At 42.8% G+C, this 17,380-nt stretch overlaps 1 protein-coding gene and 1 long non-coding RNA gene across 5 annotated transcripts; one reads left to right on the top strand and one right to left on the bottom strand.

The window, feature by feature from the left end:
- Window positions 1-1,571: 1,571 nt before the first annotated feature.
- On the bottom strand, window positions 1,572-5,760 carry LOC123112872 (peptidyl-prolyl cis-trans isomerase CYP21-1). Its single transcript, XM_044533970.1, has 7 exons — window positions 5,540-5,760; window positions 5,057-5,132; window positions 4,892-4,939; window positions 4,384-4,407; window positions 4,113-4,295; window positions 2,114-2,189; window positions 1,572-2,034 (listed from the first exon to the last, which is right to left on the bottom strand). The coding sequence occupies exons 1-7, from the start codon at window positions 5,615-5,617 to the stop codon at window positions 1,869-1,871; spliced, it is 651 nt and encodes a 216-aa protein (XP_044389905.1). The 5' UTR covers window positions 5,618-5,760; the 3' UTR covers window positions 1,572-1,868.
- Window positions 5,761-7,751: 1,991 nt separating this feature from the next.
- LOC123116689 (uncharacterized) lies at window positions 7,752-13,489 on the top strand. 4 transcript variants are annotated; one of them, XR_006457152.1, is made up of 9 exons: window positions 7,752-8,363; window positions 8,448-8,514; window positions 8,610-8,774; window positions 9,067-9,250; window positions 9,399-9,461; window positions 9,574-9,658; window positions 10,837-10,977; window positions 11,060-11,091; window positions 12,271-13,489. It is a non-coding gene; the product is annotated as an uncharacterized lncRNA (long non-coding RNA). The 4 variants fall into 4 exon arrangements; XR_006457150.1 differs by having other exon boundaries at window positions 9,574-9,694; window positions 12,271-13,481; XR_006457151.1 differs by lacking the exon at window positions 12,271-13,489 and having other exon boundaries at window positions 11,060-11,642.
- The last annotated feature ends 3,891 nt before the right edge of the window (window positions 13,490-17,380 follow it).

Genomic DNA, 17,380 nt, shown 5'->3' with positions numbered 1-17,380 from the left:
AAGTGACACTAATTTACAGGGACAGGCATACATGACCCAGCAACGAACGTGTCGGTCATCAGCGAGTGAATCCGGGCTGTAGCAGCTGGGCTAGCAGGACCCCGGAGAAGGCATTTGGTCACCCATAAGAAAGAGTTTGGGGGTTTGGGCATTACTAACGTTTCTAACATGAATCTCAGCCTCCTAGCTTCCTTGATTAACAAGTACTCCCTCCATTCCTAAATATAAGTCTTTGTAGAGATTTCATTATAAACCACATACGGATGTATATAGATGCATTTTAAGTGTAGATTCATCCATTTTGCTCCGTATTTAGTCCACCTAGTGGAATCTCTACAAAGACTTATATTTAGGAACGGAGGGAGTACCCGATAGGGGATGGGAAAATTCGGAAGCAAATTATTGATGCCAAGTATAATGCCCAGAAGGCTAATATCCTCTCCTGCCAAGACACAAACTCTTCTTCATTCCGGAAAGGGGTGATGTGGGCTGCTAAGCCAGCTAAGGTAGGGTTTCAGTGGAAGGTAGGTAATGGGAGGTAGGTTAAATTCTGGGAGGATCACTAGTTTGGTCATTGTAGCTTGGCCTCCCAGTTCTGGGATTTATATATCATTGCTAATGGGCATAATGTTACCATTGCTGAGGTTTGGGATTGGTGTGACCTGAAAATTACTTCCAGGAGATGTGTAGATAATAGACTTCATTTATTTTTTGATTGTGTGGTAGTTGCTGGTGTTTGGCACATTGTTAGCCTTCTCACTGGTGGTACTAACCCGGTCACTTATGACAACGTGGCTAGTCAGTGGGGGTGCAACAAGAGGAACCAAACAATTAACTTGGTTAATGCTGCTACTCTCTGGGCTATCTGGAGGAACAGAAATGACCTACTGTGTGCTTTAACAACAACACCTAGCTTGGTTCACAGGTGCTGAAGAAGGTGGCCATTGCTTGCTCCCAGTGAAAGATATTTTGCACGAGCGACGCAAGAGGACGCGTGGAAGTGATCACAGCTTCACTTTGGGATGCTGTAAGAAGGCCTCCCCCGCTACTGTGGGCAGAGCCAGGCTGCAATAAGCGCTGAAGATCATACAGGACTTGGGTGGAGCAGCGGACGGGGCTGGGCGTCCTGGTGTTCTTGTTTCCCTGTAGCTGCGTTATCCCATAGTGCTCCTCGTGTGATCATTAGTTTTCTTTGGCCTTTGCTGGGATGTATGCTCCCTTGTAAAAACATGGCTGTTTTTATTACCTGTTGGTAGTTCCTTTCAGCTTGCTGGGGGTGCGATCTCTGTCAGCTTACCGCGTGCTGTAACAAGTGACAAAACTCTGTATGGTGTCGTTTCCTTGGAAATGGAATCAGGGCAGGAGCCCTTTTCCTCCAAAAAAATCAACTTCAGTAAAAGTAGTGTCTTGAAAGAGAAAAACATTTCAGAGCCAAAGAAGGGTGATTTGGTCGAATCTCCGGTTCTTCAATGGACTCTAGTCATCAGTTTGGCAATTTACTGCATAGGCCATGGGTAGGTAGATCCAGTAACAAAAATCCCTAGCGTAGTATGGATATCACTACTCGATCAGATACAAGTAGGTTTTGGCAAGCGATACGCTGGCTACAATGTACGTACAACATTCATAAGTCTGCCCGAAGCACGGCTGGTGTGCGAAGAAAACCGGTCACGAAAGCGTGTGGTAGGCAACAGAGTAGACCAAGCAGCCTACTGAATTTCCTCGCCCCATTTTTTCTTTTTTGACAGTCAGATTACAAGGGAGGCCCCTACGGTATAATTGATGCAACGAACCAAAATTGCAATTACTATGCCTTGAACTTGGGTGGGTGGGAAGACATCAACCCCTTTCCACCACTAGGCTATGACTCAGTCTGCTTCCTCGCCCCATTTCTCCCTGGGTATCTCACCAGAGTCAGTGATCAGCACCTTCTTCCTCGGCTTGCCGTTGTAAGTGCCTGCGCCCCCTTCAATGGCGTAGACATAATCCATTCCCTGAATCACCCTGCCAAAGACTACATGCTCCCCATCCAACCTGCAGCGCTTGCCATTTCAGAAGTCATAGATTGGTCAATGTTAAGTTGAGCGCGGACATATGGTGTAATCGAGCTTACCAGCCTGTCTTGATTGTGGTTATGTAGAACTGGGATCCATTGGAATCAGTTCCAGAATTTGCCATAGCAACAACACCTGCAAGATCACAAGGTAACTCAACTACAGAACAGGGTATTCACATTACGAGGTACTTAAAACAAGGCAGAACATGCCGGAAGAATATTTAAGAACACCACGTAACAGGGTGTAGTGACGCACACAAGCATATACACACCCACTTCCAGCTCTATTTTCAGTACTCATTTATGCCAGAATGTACCTTTTAAGATCATGTTAACACTGAGAAACCCCATTAGGTGTATTTTGCATACTTTCAGTTGTGTAATGTAGTGATCAATCTTGCCATATGAGGGCTGAGAAATTAGGAGCAAAAGGGATTTTGCAGGTGTACTAGTGCATTAGAAGAACCAAAGGTGCTAGTGGACATTACATGCAGCCCTCAAGGATCAAGGTTTTACACTACTGTCTCATTGGAACTTGCTTCGTCGCCAGATGTAGTGTTTGCCAGCTTCAATGATGCACCAAGGCCCCAGTTCAATCTGCTTGGTCGGCTTGAGGCTGAGAAAACAGTTGCCTCAGCTAAGGAGAGGACATTTCCTTATTCTTTGGTAAATTTGCTTTAATGCTAAAAGTGTGAGGGAGCTCTGAAGATAATATTTATCTGAGACAATCTCAAACAAATAGTTCAGAACCTCATGCAATACACCAGTACTTACGGAGGACAGACGAAATAATAAAGATAGCCATGTAGGAACTTCGCCAGTGGCGGTCACAAAATAGATGGTAGTTGTCTTCATCTCTACTCCTAAAAAAGAATCAATTGGTGGTGATGTTGTGTCTGCCATCTACCAATTTTGACCGTCAAATGAGCCTACATTATCCTGCCTTAGTTCCAAACTATGTCGGGATCACAATTCCCAGGCATATGAGCCTACATTTGAGAAACTCTCTCAACCTTGCATAGCTAATATCAAAAGAAAGATATACAAGCTGGCAGGGCAATTACATTATTAAGGTTAGCAACAATCTATTCAGAACTGATTATTGGATACGTGCCATGTTTGAATTTCGCATGTACAGTATGGTGAGGCACCTATTTTCAGTACAAACAGATCATTTGGTTCCTTTTTTTAGTGAATTATACCTGCATGGTTACCTTTGTGATAATACCTTCATGTTTATATGTGCATTTCTTAATAGCTTCATCTTTGTTGTGTTGTTCCCATTGTATTCGATTGTTACTGATTTCCCTGTATTGGATTGTTGCACCTATTTCTCTGTATTACCGTCTCGGCAGTATGACTAAGACATGACTGCCACACATGCTATTGTAACACCTTCATTGACAAAACAATAGTTAGCACTCATGTGCTTGTATGCATCAATGGCCTGGGGAGAATTGTTAAGGTTTGTAACAGTCTGATGAATTCAAGTACGACAAAACAATAGTTAGCACACATGCTACTGTGATGAATTCAAGTATGGAACCTGGGGAGAATGAACAACATAAAAGTGTATGGCACTAACAGTGCAGCATGCAAAAAGAAATCGAACTCCTCTAACCCTCACACGTAGTTATTAGCAAATCATTTGTTTTCTTTCTTGTAAATATTGTACTAACTGATTCATGATCTGATTTATTTTAACGCAACTGCATGGTTACACGTTTGAAATTCGAAGCATGGGTGTGGGAGAATTGGGGGATTGTGAGACGGATGTGCTATCGACTATTAATCGCGAGCTTGCAATGGGGAGATCGGCATAGTCGATGCAGGAAAAAGAACGGGGATTTAACGGTAAAAGCTGACAATGTTGTTTGATGTGCACGAGAATCCTTAAAGTATATGTCTAACATGATTAGTGTTGAACCAGTGAAAATATATGGCCCCGTGGGAACGCACGGGTAATTAACTAGTAGAAGATACGTGTGTTACTAAGTTGGTATATAACTAAAGGCAAAGTTAAAACTGAACAAGAATCCCTGGTTGCACATCTGACCTGGATGCGTATGTTTCACACTGAAATTCTCATCTGGGAAGGTGCCTCCATATATAGATTCGCTTGCTTTCCCATCACCTCTAACTATGTCACCACCCTGAATCATGAAACCTGGGATGATTCGATGAAATGGTGTTCCTTTATAGTGAAGAGGTTTACCCTTGGGCCCATCGCCCTTTTCACCTGCAATAATGAACAAAGTACAGTATGAAAAATCACCTCAAGGAATTCAAGGAAGATAGCATGCAAACAATTCAAGGAAGAACAATACCTGTACAAAGGGCTCTAAAATTTTCTGCAAAATGCAGGAAAAAAAATATCAGTACCAAAAATAAACTTCATAAGTGAAAGATAGTATTCCTGTATATTACTAAATAGTTCCTTTGGCAAGATATTTGAAAGCTGGAAGATATTTAGTATAGTTCATCTGTTGATGCCCCTTTTTCCTTATTAACAACCACAGACATCTTAACAAAATGAATGAAAAGTTGCAAACAAGCAGACAAGGTTGGGGTATAGGCATGCATCTACACATCAGTCTTCCTCCACTAAACTACTGAGAACAATGACCATGCAATCAATTTCCAGTTTTCACCATTTTATAGTATCTAACAAGGTGCACAAGACCTCAGCATAAATAACTTCTTTCTACGAAAGATTTTATTTCACAACAGGATAATCATGCAATCTTTGACTAGGTCGTTACCACCAAAGAGTTGTATGCTTCAATAGGAAAATATAAGCATGAGTAGAAAGAGAGAAAGAGGGCGTGAAAATACCAACTGTTTTTGGCACGACTTCCCCATAAAGACCAATGACAATTCTACCTGTAACAACAGGCCACAAGAATTAGGGCAGCCAGAAAATGGTAGTTAAGCTCAGTAATATGTGCTGTTACAGTGCAAAATACAGAGGAAAAAGGATGTTATGAAAGAAAGATATACCTATATTTTGGCCATCAATTTCCACATCCAGGTATACCCTGTGAGTAACTGCTGGTAACTGAACATATGCAGCCCTCTGTCCAACATGAAAAGGAAAAAAATGGTAAATATTTTGTAATCCTGAATCATCAGCTCATCACCTCGCTAGTCACTGCTACCAGCAAGGCAATCATGGTAATCATGAAAAGGAAGAATTTCTACATCACGAAGCCGCTACCAACAAGGCAAGGATTGTACTCCATCCGTCTAGATACATTCATTTCAGCAGCAGTTAATTCCGGACGGAAGGTTGTATTAAGTACAGACATACACATTGAGAATGGAGCAGGAAGATCCAGTCCGATTCCGCCTTATCGACACTTCCTACGAGACTGAACTACCAAGCACGGAACGGCCGCACCAGATTCAGGCCTGTTTCAACGGCACAACCGGACCGGACCAACCATCGGAAGCTCCCGGAATGGGGAAGTGCGCGAGCCGTACCTGGCTACGGAGGTAGGAGGAGAAGGCGAGGTAGAGCACGAGGCAGGCGAGGAACCCGACGGCCGCCTTCCGCAGCATCGCGAACCCCGAGGTTGCCGGGGGCTTATCTCATCAAAAATCGTCGCGAGACCGGCGCGAATCTGCTCGCGGTTTGGGGGGATTCGCGGCGGAGGCGAGATCGGCGACGGAGCAGAGACACCCTCTCTTCCGCTTGGGTAGAACAGGCCTGGATTTCATTTCTGGACGACCGAGATGGGCCGGCCCACGCGCGAGGCAGGCCACAGGCTCTTTTTTCTGTTTTCTGTTTTCGTTTTTGCTTTATTTTTGTATTTATATATATATACATATATAATACAAAAAACAATCTACAAAAAAATTGAAAAAAGTTGAACAATTACATGAAAAATGTTAATCAAGCATTCAGAAAAATGTTGAATGCAAACAGAAAAATTGTTGAGCATGTATTAAAAAATGATGAATTTTTTAATCATGTATATAAAACTATTAATCCAGCATTTTGGAAAAAATGTTGAACACGTATTTTAAAAATGCTAATCAAGCATTTGGGAAATGTTAAATGTGTATATAAAAAAGGTTGAGCATGTATTAAAAAATATGAATTATTTTATCATGTATACAAAAATGTTAACCAAGCATTTGAAAAAACTTTAAACAATTATTTGAAAAATGTTAATCAAGAATTTGGAAAATGTTAAATTTGTATAGAATTGTTTTGACCATGTATTAAAAAATGATTGAAAGTTTGATCATGTATATAAAAAATGTTAATCAAGAATTAAAAAATGTTAAACAAGTGTGTGAAAAATGTTAATAAAGCATTTAAAAAATGTTTAAAAAAATTGTATAGAAACAGTGTTGACTATGTAGTATGTATTAAAAAATGTTAAATTTGTCTTGGAAAAATGTTAAACACGTATTGAAAAAATGTTGTTGGCATGTATTATAAACATGTATTACAAAAATTTGTCTCAGAAAATGTAGAATGAAGAAGCAAAAGAAAAAATAATACCAAAAATGAAAAACTATAAAACCAAAGAATAAAAGAAGGAAAATAAGAAAGAAAAGAAAAACAATAAAAGCCATGAAAAAAAGAGAAACCAAAACAAAAAGCAATTATAATGAAGAATAAAAAAAGAAAGCCGGAGAAAAATAAGAAAACCAAACAAAGAACGAAAGAGACGAAAAAACAGAGAAAAAACCGATGGTCTTTTACCTATTTTTTAGAAACCTCCGTTTTTTTTACCTGAAGTAGTGTGCGCCTGCTTTTTCTGTTTCTCCATGCGCTAGTGAGCCATCCCGATTAGTCGAAACGCTTCAGCGATAGAAACCTTCGGTCTCACTGAATGCGAGATATAGCACTCGCTTGGATTTCTGCATGTTCCCGAGTACACTTGTGTGGGCCGATGAGCCGGTGAAGGCCCTAGTCCTCAAAGCGAAGCAAGATCGGTCAGAAGCAATATGCAAACAAAGTTTTCTTACCCCACAAAAAAATAAAAAAAGTTTTCTTAAAAAATGTAATATATCGACTCAAAAAATTAATTATATAAAGATATATCAAAAATCTAAATAGTATAAATCTATTTGAAAGTGACGCTATTCCACTTAAATAAAGTGATGTTCTTTTCGTTTTGGCCAAAAAAAAGGAAGAACTTGGATAGTACTCCCTCCGTTCCAAATTACTCGTCACTGAAATGGATGTATCTAGAACTAAAATACATCTAGATACATCCATATGTGCGACAAGTAATTCGGAACGGAGGGAGTAGTTCTCTAAAATTATAGGAATGAAATCTTTAGCACATTTACCACGAAGAGGCCCTTGATCATCTGTTAGGACAATACTACAAAAGAAAACCAATATCTAACATATAAACCCTGCTAGGCTACCCGCCTAGCGAGGGCAACTGCGCGCGCTAGCGATCGTGGGCCGAACGATCTTTCTACTTGCGCTTGTTTTTGGCCGCTGGCAGTCGGTCAACCGTTGGTTTTTTCCTACGTTTGTCGCTGCTTCCCAAGCGGATGGCGGGTGGACCTGTTTACCTGCTGCATCTAAAGACCGATGTGGTGGGTTTGCCTCGTTTCGGTGGGCGAAAAGATGGAAACAAAGCGATGGAAATATCTGCCTCGTCAGCCCTCTTTCTCAGGGGAAAAGATCTCTCTCTCTCCCTCGTCTCTTCCCATCCCCCTCCTCTTCCCTATGCCGCCGCCACCACTTCCCCTACCCTCTCGGACGCCTCGTCTCTTCCACCTCCGCCTCCATCACCTCCTCCCCTGCCTCCGCACCCGACCACGCGCTATGGACGAGGACGAGGAGGCAACAGCTCGAGAGGCAGGCAAGAGGAAAACGGGAGGGATCCCCTCCCGAGCCCCGCGCCTCCCCTCTTTCCCACTGCGCCGCCAGCCCCTTTCCCTCCCTTCGCCGCTGCTATAGCTCCTCCCTGAACCCGCGGCGCGCCTTCTTCTCCGACCGTTGTTGCCCGCACTGCTACTGCCGCGGCCTGCTACTGCTCCCCCTCCTCCAGCTCCTCGCCCCAGCGGCGCTTCCTCCCCTCCTCTCAGGCAAGGCGTCTTGGGGTGTGGAGGCGGTGGGCCAGCAGCCAGTCATTGCCCTGCAGCGGCAGCAGCAGGTCGGCTTCCCCGTTGTGGCGGCGACGCGTCTAGAGGAACCGGTTGCCCTTCTCCTGGATGAGCGTCGGAGCCGAACAGCCGGAACTGACCATTGAGGAGCTGGGGCAGCCGTGCCACATAGGAGGTCGAGGTGGACCAGGAGAAGCTGCACGAGGCTCCATCGCCTCCTTCTCAAGTAGGTGCACACACTCTTCTCCTTTTTCTGATTTTGCCTCCTTCCAGTGCCCTGCTGTTAGAGCTTCTATATTTGTTTGTGCAGATTTGGTTTCTCTATGCCTACATGGTGTTTGATGAAAATCCAAGAAGGACGGGGAGGATTGATCTATGTAAGCCATCTGATTTAATTCTTCAAATAATTAGTTCCGGTCAATCATAACAAGATGAGTAGCTTTGCTTATGTTCTCTTTGATCCTTTCTGAAGGCGGATAAGAGAAGAAAACTAAAACATGTTCACTAGAGTGGCCTGGGGTGGCCCGGGAGCTACGAGGATGGGTTGATGAGACTGGATTGGCAGCCGACAGCGAGAGAGGAAGGGTGGTTGTTCCTGCGATGAGGTGGTGATGATTGCCATAGTGGAATTTTGTAGGTAAAATCCAAGATGTCTCCTCTTGTGTGATTTGTGTGATGAATTTATGTGGTAGATAGATAGATTTCTTTTTGAAAGTCTAACATGCCTACAACTGTTGGGAAATGAACTTGTTAGCTCTGTTTAATTTAATGGCATATTAAACCTGATGCAGCTTGTAGCTGGTGATGTTTCTTTAGTAACTATAAATGTTTACTTCGATGCCATGTTATTCATCTGAATTATTTGAGAGCTGCAAATGATGTTTTCATCTTGCAACACTATTGAAAAGGGAGCGCCTTGTGTGTTTTAGGTACGACAGCGACGAGCTTTGAGGGCCCCCGGTATGGTGGCAGCATGAGCCTCGTGGAGTGTTTTTGTTTCCCCACTTAGACTACTGTTTTGATTCTCAAGTGTGGAGATGGATGTGACTTACCATGGAGGAAGTGGGTACAATATCCATTTGAAAGATGCAGCAGGGCCAAAATAAGTTTCCGGTAAGCTTTCATATTTCCTTGTTTCATCCCTCTCTCTAACTATGACTACGCAAGCATTGGTTAATTACACCCCTCTAAATCGGGTGTTCCTGTCGTTTTTCTCATGTGGTATGCTCTTGTCCTCTCCTTGACCACCACTCATATTTAGGTGCAATTGGAGCTGCAAGCCAGATTGGTTTATACAGCAATGGAGTGATTTGTACCCTGCAAAGTTCCCCTTTTGGTTCACTGACACGGTCAACCTATGTGCACGTAGATGATGTTTTGTTTCCCTCCCCAGAATCTCTGTTCTGTATTGGTGTTGATGTTTTCTTCACTTGCAGATGCAAAAACAGTCCGAGACAGAGCTCAGGCCGAGGATTCTCCCTCGCTCGAGGATTCCAGTAACTATGAGTTCTAGGCGAAGATGTACGTTTCCTACAGACATTTTCAGTTTGACGAGAGGTACTTTACAACTTACAAGTATTGCAGCTTATTCGGTTGAAATTTTCAGAAAACAACCGGGGAGGCTACAAATTATCAGCTTGCCCCTGTCTTTGCAGTATAAATAAAAACTACATTCTGTCATCTTCAGTTCGCTGAGCCTGTCTATTTTTTTCTTTCTTTGTTTTTTCTTAGGAGTAGAGTATGACCTGCTTTTGTTTTATAGCTGGCCAAACGGGCCGGGCTAAATAGGCCAGCCCGCGAGCACCCCGGCACGGCACGGGCTAAACGGGCCGTGCCCGGCACGCAGCACGCCTTGGGCCGTGCCTGGGCCTGGAGCCTGGGCACGTGGGCCAGCACGGCACGGCCCGTTTAATTTTTTATATATTTTTCAGAATTTATATATATATACCTAAAATATAGCCCAATAGGCCTAAAAACCAGCCCAGCAAGCTGAAAATGTGCAGCCCAGCGTGCTAAACGGGCCATCAGGCCGGCCCGTTTACTAATCAGGCCGTGCCTGGGCCAAGGAGCAGCGCCCGTGGGCCGGCCCGGCACGGCCCGGCTATTAAACGTGCCATGGCGGGCCGTGCCGGGCCAGGCACGATTAGCACAGGTCGGGCCGTGCCGTGCCGGGCCGTGCCGTGCCGGGCCGTGCCGTGCCGGGCCGTGCCGTGCCGGGCCGGCCCGTTTGGCCAGGTCTATTTTGTTTATTATAATGTAAATCGGAGGGCTACCTCTTTTTCAATAAAACAGAACTACTGTTGAAGCGAAGAGGTTAACAGACAACTGGGGTTTAGTTCTATATGATTCATTACTTCACTGCATGGTCTCGGTCATGAACCCGCAGTGTGTCTACCAGCAATCCATATAGAAGCAACTAAGTTGCTTGATTTTCATGTTTAGCTTTTAATTTTAGACATGACTAAACTGAAGGAATTGTGGACGAGCAATTAATTATGTATTTGGACATGTCAAGAAATGTGCAAAGTATATGTTTATTACTTTTTTCCCTTTCCCCATTCCCTACTTTTTGATAACATTCAAAATATGTGCAATAGCTCATTGGTAATTTCCTTTTAGGTGGATAGATGATGTTGTTTTGTGTTATATTTTCCACGAGTAATCCAAGATATTTCTGAATTTATGTTGTCATTTTGCAGCTTTGCCATTCATCTTGAAAAAGTATGTTCCGTTCTGTCTAGGATAGAGAACCATGATTATCACCACTGTTGGAGGAAAAAGCTAGAGCAATTGTGTTTCTACTTTCATGCATTGTGGTTTTCTATTCTTGGAAGGATAGAGTAAGTTTCCCTTTTATACAAAAGCACTATTCAGGATCTCAATAAGCTCAGGATTCTCAGGTCATGGTCTTTGCTCTTTCAGGTTTACATATTTCGTCTGCCTAAATAGTGAAGGTACTTTATTTTCGTTTAACTGTTTCTATGCTATTCTCTCATTGTCTGTTGTCTAAGAAATTCTTCGATTTGGAAAGTTGCCATCTCTCATTTTTTTTTTGTTTTACCGCTTTCTTGTGCTACAATTTGTTAGGCAAATTTAGCTTTCAATTCAACAATTTTCTTGCTTTCTAAAGCATGTACTACTGTTGAAGTTCAGTATATCAAGTAATAATAGTGTGTTAAAATGAATAATACACATTGAGCTATATATATTTGCTGCAATTTGGGGCTGCTGTTGTAATGTGGTATATATCCTCCCTTGTATTACGTAAGGTTGAAGTGACTGTTTAATATTCTTCCGCTCAGCAGCACCAAGTACGTGTTTGCAGCCTTTCTGTGCTACATGTGAGTTCAGTTTACTGCTAACTGCAGTTGTTTATAGATTAGTGTATTTTGCTGTAGGTTAAATGGAGTTAGTAAGACCTTATTTGATACTGATCATAAGATACTAACGGGCTCCATGTAATCCCAAGTGCATTGCACAACAAATTGTCATTTTGCAAGATCTTCTAGAGAGCCTTGGCGCAGTGGTAAAGCTGCTGCCTTGTGACCATAAGGTCACGGGTTCAAGTCCTGGAAACAGCCTCTTACAGAAATGTAGGGAAAGGCTGCGTACTATAGACCCAAAGTGGTCGGACCCTTCCCCGGACCCTGCGCAAGCGGGAGCTACATGCACCGGGCTGCCCTTTTTTTTCTTCTAGAGGTACTTCATTTTTGTTGATGAAAATGACTACTGACAAAGTTTTAATATGATAATTTTGCTGATTTGATACATTATCTTTCAAGTTAATTCAGAGATTTGATGATACGGTTTAGAGTACCAGCGGTGTTATGTTCCACAGTCCACACTCTTTCCTTGAAGCAATTTTAGAAATATTTGAAACTACGAGCGACCAATTTTCAATTATATGGAACGGATTCCTGAAGAAATCTAATTATTGATGTTTTTTTATGGTGGTACTATGTTGCTGGTTTGATTAATGATAAATGCTTGATGCAATGATCGAAATGTTTTTCTTTCTGTTGTGTGTCCCCTCACGTGATGAAATATTTATTGTGGGGCGACTTAATTGATTATTGTTCTCTTTATCCCTTGAAAAGTGCTATGTAACAATACAAATATGCTTTCGTTCGCAGAGCTATATGTCCTATGCTCCTCTTGATGACATATATGAGGACTCACAACCTGAGCCTGGAATATCACTCCAATTTTAAGTTGCCTGTTTTGCATAAAGGTTGGATATATGGTGACATGGTAAAGCTGATTTGGGAAAGCGGGTGTAGAGTGTGCATAAGTTAAGAAAACAATTTATAATCTGTGATGTGATCATTGCATTTTAATTTAGTATATGTGATCACCTCAAGTAGGGAAGTACTGAATGCACCTCTCTGTCAAGTGCATGTATCAGGGTACCATTTTTTACTCAACCGATTTAACACAGGGCATGAGACTGCCATACACAGATTTATTGCATTGTGTGAGGGGAAGGAGAAATGTGGCAGCTCATATTTTAAAGTGATGGCCGAGCTGATAATGCAGCCATTATTTGGGCAAGTATTAAGACAGGAATTGTGTGCAATTTAATGACTATATATGGTTGGTGAATCACTGTCCGTATACTAGATCATGGTAATGTAGGTGACTAATATTAGTAAAGTTTAAATTGATTACCCCTGGGACGAAGATCTCCATCTCCTTATAGTGGGCGTGGTGGTTCAGTAGTGGGGGCCTGGGGCAGCTCTCTTCCACCATGTATGTTGAATGCATTTCATCTGAAGCACATAAGCGGCATCTTCCTCCACGGTGCGCCCTCCACAACAAATGAAGCACATAAGCAGCATCCCTATAAAAACCAATGCCTAATCCAATGACATCATTGCTCGAGAAACACTGCACCGAACCCAGCCCACGACAACAAACAACAAATCTAATATCAAAGGAAACAATACAAACCAGATCGCACACAGGGCGGAGCGGCAAGCCTAGCAGACGGATGACCAGAACAGCAGCGGCTGCAGAGCGGAGCAGCATGCCTAGCAGACGGATGACCAGAATAGCAGTGGCGCATATCGCGTGGAGGGCAAAGCAGCGCCCAAGCAGCAGCCGCGGAGGTAGCACCGAGAGCCGGAACAACAGGACGGCGGGGATCCTCCAACTAGAGCAAGGAACCGAGGCGTACCCAGCATCCCCAAATGGTCAATCTCCACTGCTAACTGCTAGAGCTGCGTCGAGTAGAAGACAGGCTCACAAGGAAACCCATACACACACGACACGCGGCTTGGACTAGCGGCCAGCTGGAGACTAAAGCTTGCTGAGAGGACGCGCGTGCACCGTGCATGCATCGATGTGTCTTCTGGGTCCTGAAAGGCACAAGGCGATAAGCACACTGCAGCGCTGCGTGCCTACGGATGGTCACGGGCGGACGTGCCTTTTTCTAGACATAGTTGTAGTGATTTTTTTAGTGGGATCGTAGTATGGTTAGTAATATTTTTATGTTTTTAGTTTGTATATAAAATTTGGTCAAAGTTAATTTTTTTACTTTGACTAAGTTTATCAAAAAAATATTAAAATTCACAACATAAAATAAATATTATTAGATGCATCATGAAATTAATTTTAGTACCTTATAGCTTTAGTATTGTAGATATTGATATTTTTTCTGTCAAAGTTAGTCAAACTTTAGAAAGTTTGACTTTGCCCAAATGTTATATGCAGACGAAAAAAAGGAGAGTGTACATCCAACAATACAATGTAAGGAGTTGCATGTTATTTAGAGTCATCCTAATAGCCGACATGTACAATAGTAATTTTATTAATAGTTGGTCCACCATACATCCTCGCAAAGTGTCTTGGGACTTGTGCTGCAGCTGGCTACTACTACCTCCGTCCTGTTTATATGTCCCCTTAGACTGAAAAATATGCTTGAATTGTAATGTGGGTCCAAAGAAATATGTGTTAATGGAATAAGAACTGTATATAGTTATTGATACAACATCTTTGAGTATATAAATTAAATGACACCAATATCTGAAAGTTACTTGTGTCTGCTTCCCCTCTTGAAATTAACATTTTGTTTTGATTTTTCGATACTTTAATAAGGTCACTCATCAAGGAAGTATCTTCTCGGTACTTGCATGATGAAGGAAAAAAATTGGTTTCCTAACTGCTTTGGAAAGTACAACTGTACAAGTATGTGACATAATAATGCCTGGAAATTGGCAAATGGCTGCATCATTTGAGCTATTTTGGCGTCTCTGCCATCCGATTGTTGTTCAGTTTTTCTTTTGAAATGAGGCTATCTAGAGTACTTCAAGTTGTGGTTTAGGAAGACAATTGTTGGTTATAATGAATGACTTCGTCGGACTATTTCTTCATTTGGCTATCTTAATGCAGTCCCATGTGCATACATTTTGTAGGCATCAGCGAAGATTTGGGAGGCAGAGAGGGATTTCTCAAGTGGAAACAGAGCAAGAACCACAAGGAGCTCAAGATATGTGCCCGAATAATATTAATGTACACTCTTTCAATACATGGCTTACTCTTGGCCTTTGCGCCATTGGCGCAACTGGTCATCTAGTGTAGTTGAAAAGTTAAGAGGATGGTGGTACCTGAGTCCATCGGAGATCAAATCTTAGGTTTGATGCTATGGTCTGACCCAGGTGTTAATAAAAAAAGTACTCCAATGCTACAAAAAAAACCTAAAGTGCGATACGCAGGACGTTGGTAGTCCAAATAAACACAATTTGGATGCTAGACACCATTACAACATATATTGTCTGGCTACGGCAGCAAGACGATGAAGGCTCCAAGCTCTTTCAGAGAGGGCTAAAATGGCGGTTCCATCAATTGATGAATCAAGTACCACTGCAGATTCAGTTTTCACTGGGACGGCCAAGCAAAGTGACAGAGAATAGACGACCCATTCACAAGTTCAAGCAACAGAACCAGTCATTTTAACACCCTCTTACACAAAGAAGGTGATGTACTCCCTCCGTTCGAAAATACTTGTCGGAGGAATGGACGTATCTAGACATATTTTAGTATTAGATACATCCACTTTTAGTCATTTTCATGATAAGTATTTTCGGACGGAGGGAGTGCCAATTTATACATGGCTGGATATGAGGACATCTTAAAACACACGCATGCAGCCTCTGTTTGAAGCAAACATGCCACTGCATTCTCCACTAGAATCTAGGTTCGTCCTTTTTCGTGAAATCTAGGTCTCACACAACACACGAAGCATATCGAAATTGATCTTCAATTCGTGCAGGACCGTGTCACACCGGGCCGCATCCGCACACTCCATGTACCATATTCTCACCAGTTCGCCGACATATTCATCAAGAGGCTGCCATCAGCTCATCGCCATTGTGACTTCGTCCTCTACAGTTTCACCATCCAAGAATCTCCCGTTCTGACTGAGGGAGTGTTAGGTAACCGAATATCTATATGACACTAAGTGATTTTTCTTTACCATATTTTGCGTCTGATAATGTTTTTAAACATGGTACAATCGCATGTGCTTACATAAACTCATCCCTATGAACACACACGCATACCCTACCTGTCGTGACATTGTCACGGCAGATGTCCTTAGTGTCAGGACTTAGTCGCGAGGCCAACGCATCTATGTGGTAGCTTGAGAGGGGTTGATCGAGACGAGAGACGCAACACGCAAGACAAGGATTTAGACAGCTTCGGGCCCCAGGAAACATCATCCGGTAATAACCCTACATGTTGTTTGTGGCTATGTCTCATTATCATCATAAGAGAGTCGCCGGTAAGCCGGCTCTTGTGTCTAGCCCTAGAGATTGTTCTTGTTACCCGTCCCTCTTTGGGGAGCCCTGCCCCTCCTTATATAAGTTAGAGGGGCGGGTTACATGTGGAGTCCAAATAGGATTAGGACTAGCCTATCTTCTACTACAAGTCGGATACAAGTCCGGGTCTTGATTCCTTGTAAGGGAGATATTTCTCACGCCTTTCCTCTTAAGCCGGCCTACCATAACGTAAGCAGGCCTTCTGGGCCTTGAGCCTCCTGGGCCCCGGGGTCTTGGCGCTCCTCTGATCCGCTTGCCAGGTAACCCATAAGTCGCCAGGATCGGGCGGGTCACTTAGTGTGTCGTCCAGTCAGGGCGGGTCATTAGTGAGTCACCAAGTCCGACCGGGTTATACTTCCGGCCGGGTTACACCGCGGGGTATATCCCCGACATTAGCCCCCAAGTTTTAGCTTGGATTTATCCATGGTAAACTTATGCTGCAAAATAAACACAAGAACAAATTTGACAGGTTATGCTCCAGGTTAAGAATTCTTGTAAACCGGCACCTGAACATCCTTAAGTCCTTGTCACTTCCTTCTTCTAGAAAATCTGGGTCAATAGACCAGCTTCACAATCAATTTGCTTGTAGAAGAAATATTGTAAACAAATAATCCATGTGAGTCGGCTTCCAAAGCGCCGGATTAAAAATATAGGTCTTAAAATACTCATCTGATTTTCAACCGGCTTAAAGATATAGATCTTGCCGGGTTATAATTTCCAAAATCTCCGGGTTATAAAAACTGATAATTCCTGGTCATGATTGTTTCCAACGCCGGTTCATGATTGTTGCCAATGCCGGTTCATGATTATTGATGACGTCGGGTTATGATTGTTGCAGACACCGGGTCATAATGATTAGTGATGCCGGGTCAATCTGATTTGCTCAAAACTGAAAATTGGAAGATATTTCTCCCTTATATCCATATTACCTGTAGCCCCCAAGTGTCGGGTTGTCATGCTTGCAGCAACCTGGGACTTGTAATTGCCTTATGCTCATAAAACTTCAACCAGTGTAACCCCCAAGGGCCGGGTCATTATGCAATAATGAGCAGGAACTTTGTAAATATTATCATGTAAATTGGAGCAGCAACGTGTAGCCCCCAAGGGCCGGCTCAGTTAGATATTACTGAGCTGGGACTTTGTATATAATTCATTGATAATCACATCATATGATGTAATCTCCACCATGGGGCTTGAACCCACGTCCACAAGGTTAAGAGCTTTGTGCTTTACCAACTGAGCAATGGATCCTTCAATATACTGGATTAAGACTTGTGTATCTTGAACTGTTGACAGGAGCAATTGGTAGCCCCCAAGGGCCGGCTCATTACGATGTGATGAGTCAGGTCTTCAATGAGGTGAGCAAAAAATGACTTTACATTAGCCCCCAAGTGTCATGGTGCATGCTTGCAGCGACATGAGACTT

Source organism: Triticum aestivum, chromosome 5B, assembly GCF_018294505.1.
Source record: "Triticum aestivum cultivar Chinese Spring chromosome 5B, IWGSC CS RefSeq v2.1, whole genome shotgun sequence".
NCBI lineage: Eukaryota > Viridiplantae > Streptophyta > Magnoliopsida > Poales > Poaceae > Triticum > Triticum aestivum.
The sequence above is the reverse complement of the archived record's forward strand: the minus strand, read 5'-3'. Positions and strand labels throughout refer to the sequence as shown.